The sequence below is a fragment of the Rosa chinensis genome, chromosome 1 (assembly GCF_002994745.2).
Source record: "Rosa chinensis cultivar Old Blush chromosome 1, RchiOBHm-V2, whole genome shotgun sequence".
Lineage (NCBI taxonomy): Eukaryota > Viridiplantae > Streptophyta > Magnoliopsida > Rosales > Rosaceae > Rosa > Rosa chinensis.
Window position 1 is genome coordinate 68,372,186 of NC_037088.1, and position 10,241 is coordinate 68,382,426.

At 37.3% G+C, this 10,241-nt stretch overlaps 2 protein-coding genes across 6 annotated transcripts; both read right to left on the reverse strand.

The window, feature by feature from the left end:
- Nucleotides 1-738: 738 nt before the first annotated feature.
- On the reverse strand, nucleotides 739-6,531 carry LOC112185783 (GPCR-type G protein 1). 5 transcript variants are annotated; one of them, XR_002930477.2, is made up of 13 exons: nucleotides 6,222-6,529; nucleotides 6,046-6,146; nucleotides 5,604-5,962; nucleotides 5,214-5,292; nucleotides 4,840-4,928; nucleotides 4,424-4,516; nucleotides 3,888-3,914; nucleotides 3,683-3,769; nucleotides 3,144-3,215; nucleotides 2,416-2,546; nucleotides 2,103-2,272; nucleotides 1,466-1,564; nucleotides 739-1,373 (listed from the first exon to the last, which is right to left on the reverse strand). XR_002930477.2 is itself a non-coding variant. In XM_024324112.2 (12 exons), exons 1-11 carry the CDS (start codon nucleotides 6,434-6,436, stop codon nucleotides 2,119-2,121), a joined length of 1,407 nt encoding a protein of 468 aa, XP_024179880.1. In that variant the 5' UTR covers nucleotides 6,437-6,529; the 3' UTR covers nucleotides 739-1,373; nucleotides 2,103-2,118. The 5 variants fall into 5 exon arrangements, 4 of the variants coding, with proteins under 4 accessions (XP_024179880.1, XP_024179874.1, XP_024179875.1 ...); XM_024324112.2 differs by lacking the exon at nucleotides 1,466-1,564; XM_024324106.2 differs by lacking the exon at nucleotides 1,466-1,564 and having other exon boundaries at nucleotides 739-1,377.
- A 626-nt stretch (nucleotides 6,532-7,157) lies between these two features.
- On the reverse strand, nucleotides 7,158-10,241 carry LOC112177434 (growth-regulating factor 4). Its single transcript, XM_024315723.2, has 4 exons — nucleotides 9,638-10,241; nucleotides 8,546-8,900; nucleotides 7,550-7,956; nucleotides 7,158-7,474 (listed from the first exon to the last, which is right to left on the reverse strand). The coding sequence occupies exons 1-4, from the start codon at nucleotides 9,873-9,875 to the stop codon at nucleotides 7,467-7,469; spliced, it is 1,008 nt and encodes a 335-aa protein (XP_024171491.1). The 5' UTR covers nucleotides 9,876-10,241; the 3' UTR covers nucleotides 7,158-7,466.

The window sequence follows — 10,241 nt, forward strand, 5'->3', positions numbered from 1 at the left end:
ACTCCTTAGACATCAAATCAAATAGAAAAATAGCTTTGATCCTCATTTGGTACTACTTCAAAGACACTAGAGACACATCAAATTACATAGATCTCTAAAGACTTCAGAAATTTTTGAAATTAAAATTAAGCTACTAACATAGGATCCAAAAAAAAATGAGAATTTTTTTTATGGGCCTAGGGCACAAAACACTAGCCCAAATGACCAAGTCAAAGAAACAGTGGGCTCAAAGCCCAGCAGACCAACTCAACAAGGCCGGACTCCATTTCTTCTTAGAGCAACAACATATGCAGCTGTTCTCGCGCCTGCGCCTAACCAGCTTCGCCAGAACCACGTTGTTGCTGATCTCAGATGTCATCAACGGAGCATCTCCAACCATCCATGAGCCCAAAAACTGGAAAACCAAGCAAGCCCGAAATGAGTTCACCCGAAAAACCAGATCGAAGCATCCATTAGAAGTCGGCAACACCTAATTCTAATTGGCTTATGAATAGTATTATACAAAGGAAAATATTTAGGTTTATATCAATAAATTTGTATGCGCAACTCTCTTAATTGCATATGTTTAATAATCTAAATTTATGATTCAAAAATTTAAAACATCATTTAAAAAAAATCAATGTAAATAAAAATTATTTACTCATTCAGTTGCATCAATCGTTAAATTGTCCTTACATTCAAGTTGTAGTAGAGATTTTTCTTCGTAATCTTTTTTTCACTGCCAAAAAAAAAAATCTTAATGTGAAATGAAAAGGAAAGAAACAATGACATTATTGAAGTATCTCCACAACATTGTTTATGCCAACTCGTATCGCTTCATGAAATTTCTTTGAGATGCGAAGAAAATATTACACCCTCATGAAGAGATATTAGTTGAAACCGCAATAGAGCCATACAGGAGGAAAAAGTCTTAAAAGGTGGCTAAATCCAGAGCCCATAAAGAGTTCCGAGCTGAGAGATGGACAGGCTGAGAATCCAAACATGGCAAGCAAACTCTTTTCTCTTTTAGTATAGTTTTTTATCCTTTTGACAAAGTAGCTGGCATATTAGATTCACCTAATAATTCCTGTACAATTGAGTCTTGATGAGCAACATTTTATGGTTTATTTAACACCACACTGCTCTCGGTCTTCTTCCTCCAGGATCCTCTGTCGGAAACCATTCAGGTTTTGTAAGCCATCTAGGCTGCATTATACCACTGTAAAAGACTTCTGGTAACAAGCACCACCAACCGCTGTGGAAGTTCACCACTGCTATGTGTGACCATACATCGTTACAATCACTGTAAGCTAAGTTAACAGCACTACTGTGTTGGACAACTTGGATTCCCTTTCCAACCCCAAAAAACTATTGGCTTTCTTCCTCATCTCCACCTGGCTCACAGTCGTAACTACAACAGTGTTAACCACCATCAGAATCTCCATTTGAATATATAAATTTATAAATCAACAAAACCGAATATTACACAGTAAGGTTGATCAAAGCTGCTGGATATTGTTGCTTTTCATACACAAGTGCCAAACTCTTCCAGCTAATCCTTATTGGAAGTTTGCAAGGGAGCAGGCTACCACGAGACATAAGATATTGAGATCCTTCTGGGAACTTCATTAAGAATTTGCAGGGAAATTCATAATGGAATCCTCACATGTAATCTACTCTCATCCTTTCGTTGAAAGTCTAAACCAAATAGAACAGGTGACTCCAGATATATATATATATATATATTTATATATATTCGATATTCTAAATGGAAAGAAACAGGACAGCTAATCATTTAGAAAAACAACTACGAGCCATCTCTATTGAATGTGAGGTATAACTACGAGCCATCTCTATTGAATGTGAGGTATATCCTACGCTTCCTGTTAAAGTGATTCCCACCAGATTAATGGCTGTAGCACACAACATAAAATCGTGTATATGCCTAAGCAATTGCACCTAAAAGAATGAGGTACTTACATTGCAAATTAATTGTAATTACTGTAAACTACCCACAATTTCAGTTCACAATTAAATCTCTTATGCTTTATCAATCAAATGATTTTAATTCTGCTATACAAAAATATTATGTTTGGAATTGAAAAGGTAGAGTTGTTACATACTTGGCATTAAATTACATTAATCGATCGGGTGTTTGTCAGCCTGCCGAGAAGTATAATGTGCAGAAAGCAAGAGCAGAGAAAGGAAAGCACTGGCCACAAAGATAGCATCAAACCACCGGTGGTAGAAGTCAAATTGAATATCTCCACCCAAAACATCTGTTATGATCATCCTGCCACAGTAAATAGCTCAGGCACAATCAAATTAAAACCCTTTCAATAGCTTGGCAGGTACCTAAACGATGGACTTAGCACAATGAACTCCAGGAAAGAAAAATCCAAAAACAGAAGTCAAAAGAATCAATAATCAGCATACCTGTACTCAGTTGCCAAGCTTTTTCTGATCAAAAGAATAGATGACACAAAGTACATTCCCATAATTTCCGACAGAAACAATACGACATTGCTAGAAGATCCACTTCCAACTCTGGAAACTGCAAAAAAGAACTGCGAACAACAAAGACAGAAAGTTAGGCCAGAGAATATCAGAGGATAGAGAATAATAAAGCTGCTGTCTTTATGCTTGCATTAGTTTATCTTTAAACATTCAGAAATATGAACCAGCTTGAGGACATTTAAATAAAAAATAAAATAAATAAATAAAAAAAGAACAGCTTCTTTCCATAAGGTAACTTCAAAATTATATCAAGGTTGCTTGACTTCCTTTCTAAAAATTATAATTTTTGTCGTATCATGTCATGTGATGCCACTAAGGAGTAAGGACTGTCCAATTAATTTCTCTTCACCAATTGCAGCACTAGTATGCACAAACTGAACCATTACTGGAGATAATAGCAAACAACTAATCTCTTTGAGATGTTCAGCTCCTCAGTTCCTTCATCCAATGTCTATGCCAATTTTCTTGCAAGTTGCAAACCAATAAAAAGTACAGAAAAGCAAAGCATTTCCATTCTTTTTGGAGTACACAGCAGTGCACAGGTGCACCACATTTAGAAAGTCAGTCGGAGAAAAGGTCAAACAGTGATTATGGTTTTCCAACTCAAAAAAAGTAACTAACGAAAGCACGAACGTAAGAAGAGTTACCTTCATCAAATTTGTCAAGAATCCCCGTACTGATATAACAATCAACATTCCAATGAACAAGAGTGAAATATACTGTCAACAAAGAGAAGTGTTAGCAAAGTGTTCAGTAGTCTAATTCATCAAGCATCAGAACAATTAATCATAAGATTCAACTGCATATGTTCAATCTGTAATGGTATAAATGAAATTACTAGCACATTTTAAGACTAAGCCCTAAGCCAGGGTTATAATTGTTCCAAAGGACTGTCATTTGGATATAGTCTGGGCTCTACCCAGTGCAATTGTAGGTACTTAATGGCTTAAATTCAATTACTCGTTAAACGTTACAAAAAATAGCCAGAATGTCATTGCTCATTAGTAGAAATAAAGTTTCAATGTTTCACTTCACCATAAACAGGAATAAAACCAAGGTTGTTATCCAAATTCAAAGAACAAGAATATATTGAACAACGGAAATTTTTCCGTTGAAGGAAACGGGAAACCAAACTTGCCTAGAAAACTTAAATACGAATGCAGGTGTAACTGTTAAGCCACCTAACCTGTGATAATAATGCTGCATTGATGCCAATGTCAAAAAACTGCAGAAATATGCTAATTGTCATTGTCACAGGATCCACAGAGCCAGCCTGTCATGAACCTTATGATTACTTACGCAATCCAAAAGTGGAAATTAATACTGCTGAAATTAGAAACACAAATATAAGCAAGTAAACAAATGTAATAAGCAAGAGATGAAAGCAATACCTCCTTGAAAACAACACTCTGCAAAGACTGCACAGAGAAATTACATACAATCAGGCACTTTTCCAAAACTCAAAATCCAATATTAGGGGAAAAGTTGAGAGAGGATGTCTGCGCAAAAGTAAAAAATAAACGCCAGAAGGGAATAATGCAATTTTCTTTTGTATTCCACACATCAACTCCCATAACTTCTATATAAATGGATCTAAATTTTGACGATATAAGCAATTCCCAATAACATTTCATGACATAAGTTTCAGGTTCAAAATATCATACAAAACAAATATGTGATAAGATGTTAAGCTTCCATAATTATTGAAGAATCTACCGTTTAGCAAAATGGTATTACAATAAGTATAGACCATAAAAAATAATGTACAAAAGATGTGTCTTGGACAACCGAAATATCCAGGCCTTGCTTGACTCAAAGAAAAGCTTGGACATGTGTAAATTTTGGATTCTCCATTACCAATAAGGAACAGAAAAATTGAAGTATCTTTAATGCATACAACCCCAGTAAGAGAAAAGTATGTTTCTACCTTAATCATTTTATATACACAGTAGATTGAACATGCATAGCCAAGTAGATTCTGCATATGACCTCTCCAGGTACGAGAATAAGCAGCAGCCTCCTGCCAGTAAGAACAATTTATGTTTATATGCCGTCAATCAGGTATAACTTTGGGAATTAAAGTTTGTATACTCAGTGGCTTATATAATGATTCTTTTGATAACTTCCGATCAGCTATACATGAGCACTATTTGGCCATCCACGCAAAATCTAGATTTATATATTGCATGCACTTGAATCTTTAATACGGGAAAGACTAAAATCTATTTCATCACTTGTTATGCTCTTGAATAGCATATGGACTTCCTCAGCAGCAATCCCAGAAGGGAGTCCGTATGAAATTAAACAGTATCACCAAATACACACACACACACACAAGCAAACCTTTGCTTGACGAAGCTCATATATTTCCAGGAATAGCTGCTTTGAAAGCTCTTCTAATGATTGCACTTCTGCTTCCATGTTTTTGATATCTTCATTTGGGGGGGGGGGGGGGGGGGGGGGGAAGAGAAGAGAGAGAGAGCATGTCAGGGAGATAAACTGAATAAAACAACTGTGGAAATTCATTATACAGAAAAGACACAATGTTGAACTTCTGAAAACTTAATAATACAACAACAATGTATTTTAATTGTCATAGATGCATGCAGGTAACCTGGCTATAAAAGTATAAAAATTAGAAATCATAGGTAAACGATCAAAAGCTACGAGAAAAATATGCAGTATTCTATTCAAAGGAAAAACATCAAGATGCCAACCTTGCTCCTTTTGATCCTCTTGCACAGATCGCACAACAGTGCCAACAATTCTTTTAAAGAAAGATCTAGCCTTTAATTTCTGCAACATATAAATTTAATGAGGTAAAACCAGGACTTAGGTTTATAAACAATGCTAGTGACTAGAAAGTTATAGCATATACTAGTAGAAATTGAACCAAGGGACACGAGTACTAGAACTGTTGAACCAGAGGATACAGTTTATACGTAAAATTATGTGTACATTGCAGCAAATATGTAATGGTTACAGGCTGAACATAAGCAATAAGATTTTTATTATGATGATACAGGATACAACTAACATTTGTATGGTTAATGTAAATGGGCGAAACTTAAGGAACACGGTATGAAAGAAAGAAAAAGGCAACTAACCTCTTCTGATCCTTGAATCCTTTCCATCTCCATCTGAGAAAGAATGATTTTCTTTTTCTTAGTAATACAACTCTCGATGGATTGCATTAGCTGTCTTTCCAAGGACTTGATCTCGGCTTCCTCGATCTCTCTGATAAAGAGAGATAAATAACTGTAGGGCAAATTGACAGCTCCAAAGCCAGACAAGACAGCCATGACGGTAACGCCAATGACCCCAATCCGACTGACCAGTTGGGGCATTGTGAAGAAGCCTTTATCAGGGGAAGGCATGGGGAAGTGAATTCCCATGCGCCAGAAAGCATAAAGGAAAGCGAGGAGGAACAAGGCGGATCCAAAAGCCGCGCGCTCTTTACGGAATCCTGAAGAGATTCAGATGCATATTCATATTCACTTCTTCATTTTCCAATCACCAAAGAGTAAGAGTAAGTAGAGGTACCATTACCATTGTTGCAAAGCATGAGAAAACAATGGTAGTAAGGCAGCATGAAAACGAGTAAGAGTATGAGGCAAAACAAATCGAGCTTCCAGTTGAGCCATCGTGCCCTGCCAAAACCAGATTACAATTAATTATGGAATCAAAAGGAAAGGAACAAATTAAACTCAAACCTGCTACCTCACCTCTGGGAGAGAAGGGGGATGATCTCGAAGAGGACGAGCTGCAACAGATTACAAGAGAAGGCGAAGACGACGCTGAAAATGATCTGAACTAACACCCTCTTCTCTTCGTACTCTTTGTACAGCCTTCGGTTCAAGAACCACAACCCGGCCCAACCCAGCAGTCCCAGAGATCCCCCCGCTACCACTCCCTCCCATATTGCCCAACCCCAACCCATCTTCTCCTTCTTCTTCAGATCTCTTCTATTCCTAATTAACCAACTTCGTTACTTTACTCACACTTCTGCTGTTCTATTTTCGTTGCTGAAAAATAAAATGAATCTTTGGCTTCCCGGTATTCGAAGCTTATAGCAACCAGCATATATCTCTTTTTTTTTTCTTTTTTAGTCACATAAATAAATTGAATTCATTTTCTTTTCTTTTTTCTTTTTTATATGGGCAATTTGTAGCAACCTAACATACCGCAAAAGACCTTTCTCCCAAAAAAAAAAAGAAAAAAAAAAAGCATACCACAAAAGATAAAATATTCTTGTGCAGTCAATCAATTTTTTGATATTTGCAAATTTCCACTACAAATATTGTGTTATCAATAATCGCTACATTTGTAACATGCGTTTTAACATGTGTCGGTAGTCACAAATATTATTTCGTATCGTATTATAAGTTGAATTTAATAACAATGCATTTGAAATGCTTAAAGTTTTTGTTGATTGCAAATGGGGTGACCCTGTTCCAACACTCTAAAAATTGAATCTTTCCTTTAATTTTTGAGGGTTTAGGATATCTTGAATGTAGCGATGTGGATCTACAAAACTAGCAGTTTGTTGAGCAACTCTCATTGGTTCATTCATGTATGTAGGAACAAGCATACATCTTCGTTTGGTAAGAAGTGCTAGCAGGCAGAAGAAGGGTCGAGGCATTATTGCAGGAGGCTATGAGTATGTAAAACCACCAACTTATTCAGTAACGGATAAATCAAAGCCGCCAAGTACAGAATCTTTAACAGAAATAAAATGTTCAGGATATCTTGATTCTTGAATACTTGTCAGGGTCTCTGATTTATTCAGACCTAAAACTTGAGTTGCAAATGTACTTTAAACAAAGAGCTGTCTAGAAAATCCACAAACCACAAACTTTGAGATTGACGAACATATGCCGAGCTATTCTTCAACATCTCTCAAACCACATGCTAGAACTTCTTCAAGCCTTCCCGTTATTTGTCTATGAAATTCTTTAATCATGATTCTGTCAATTATCTGCAAATGGTTTAAACACACTAATTAGAATTGGAAATGAGTTTTTGGGAAACATGACCTGCATTTTTAACTCACCATGTGGAGATTGAGAACTCGTTGCAGAGAAGTCGGAAGAAGTCATTGGAATTGATATTGAGAGCTGGGTTGTGGAGAATGAGGTTTGGTTGGATCTCTCATCCTCAAGACCAGACCAGGAATCTCGGCCTTTAGGCCACTCATCAAAGAAAGGTCGGAGAGACTGACCTTCCTGCTTCAAAGGTTCCCCCGAGGGGAAGTCATTATTGAAAATTGAATGCTGTCGATAATCGTTCTGCAAAACGGAGCCATCACCCGATTTTGATGCTGGAAATGAGGCAATTCTCGATGGCATCAGAGGCCATGTGTTGTCTATTGGTGAGTCCATGTGGAGACCCCTGTTGCTTCCTGAAGTATCAGAGAAAAAACTATGGTCACCGATTTCAGGTTTAAGTCCTTGAAGATACCTGAAGTGCAAAAAGGTAATTCATTGCTGTTAGAATATGTTCTCACATTCTCCCATGATAATGACAGAGAACGCTGTAAATAAAATGAGTCTCAAAGCTCTAATATGTCATTGTATGTACAACTGCTTCCAAATTTGTCCCAATAGAATCTCAAACTATTAATCAGATTTCTATATACCTTCAGCTACTTTAAGAACTGCCGATATACAGTACTAAACCTTTGCATCCAAATGCAATGCCAAATGTAATTCACTACCTTAAACATGTTCTCAGTACTTGCTACTATGTCACAGATATGTGCAACAACATCCAGAAAGTTAGTTACTCTATTTTCATTTCATAGGCATAAAACTCAACAGAACTTGGTGTTTCATTCTGCTCAGGTTCCAACTAACCAAATTTAAACCGAGTAGACCTATAGTTAGACTAGCTGCTTGCAAAACTTTTGTTTAATTTTTCACAGATTCGAACTTTTTATTTCTCTTATTGGCTTTCATGTTTTCAACAACCAAACAAAGCCAAGTAGATTAAATACATTGAAATACTTACAACCTTTGTTTGCAGAAAAAAAATAAAACGAAAAAAATACCTATAATCTTTGTTCGGGATTCCAAAGGGAATAGAGTCTATTTGATAATGAGACTGATTGGTTCCGGAACTGGCGCCTTGGGTATTCCCGAAGGAATTTAATGGAAGGGTCTGGAAGCTCCCAGTTCCACTGCTGGTTCCAGTGACAGTCAATGATGTCACAGTGGACGATGACTGTGTCATTGTTTGTGATTCCACAGGCTTTCTTGAACGGTTGCGGCCACGGTGCATGTGGCGCTCACAGTACTTCGAGTCGGGGTATGCATCCTTTGAGCACCTCCATTTCTTGCCATCAGTCCTCCTGCAGCGTCCTGGCTCCGGGTCCACCTTCTTCCCATAGAAGGAACAATAACCCACTGCAAAATTTATCCACAACCGAATTGTATGTAAACCTTCCTCTACAGATTCAGAACAAAGCCAGAGTATTGACAGTGGTTTGATCCAAATATAGATAAAAGCAATGTATGATGGGAACAGCTCTGATACTAAAAAGCTTATGAAGAATTATTCATTTCATTTAAGAAGGCATTCACGATTTCAGAAAAGTACTGGCCACAGCAGGAACTGAAAAATTACCATAAGAAAGCATTAATAAAGATTTGCGCTGAGATTAAATTAAATTCATCCATCGGGGCATATGTCACAAATCCTTTAAAAAGTTCAATTACTTTCAGAGTTCATAGGATGATTCTATACCTACTCATTCGGTATTGACTGTAAGGTAGCAAAAAAAATATACGATCCTTGTTTGTTCAAGCAAAAGAAATGAAGAAAATCTGGCAAGGAAAAAAATTGTGATAATGTTTTTAACTGCATTGATCAAGTATAATGGAAATTTTTATCTACTCATTCACTGTCCCCATCACCTGATTTTAAATCCACTCAACAGAATCTAAAAACTTAAAAAGGCAAAAGACTGAACATGTGTTATCTCAAGAACTGGAAACACAAACACAGATAACAAGGAAAGGACTGATCAAATCAAATAAAGCATACAGCTTGAAATCAATTTAAAACATTTCCATTTAATTAGAAAAGTAAAATCAAAGAAGAAGTAAAAAAATAGAGAGAAAGGAGAGTCAGGTGGGCGTACTGGTGGGATGATGGAAGAATCTCTGAGAGATGGACTCAAAACTCTTCTGAATAGGGAGCACGAGATCAGGAGGCACAGGCATGCCTGCCATCATATACTTGAAGATCAGCGCCTGATGCTCCAGCTCTTGCCATTGAGACACTGTAAAAGGTGACCTCATCCCCATCCCCATTCCCATCAGATTCCCAGTACTATTACCCCCAACCCCGCCCCCACCTCCAGTACTGCAGCTATTCATCTCTCACTGCTCACACACACACACACACCCACCGCAGCCACTATTAATTCCTCACCGACGCTATAACCACACTACTTGAGTACTTGTAACTTGCCCACAACACCACCCAGAATCTCAAACATTACCAACGATCCAGAAAGATAAGGGACATCCAATTAGATCAGCCAGAGTCTCTAGCATCTCTCTCTATCTATGTGTGTGACTCACTCAGAGTACCCTCTCTGCCTCTGCGTCTCTGTTGTGTGTTGAGAAAAGGGGGCAGTGTCTGTGTGGAAGAACCCCAAGACCAGAGCTTTGGTCTCATTTTATTGGGGGAGGCATGTTGTTTAACTTTCCTTATTATTGGGGTAAGTTTGGTTATTAACC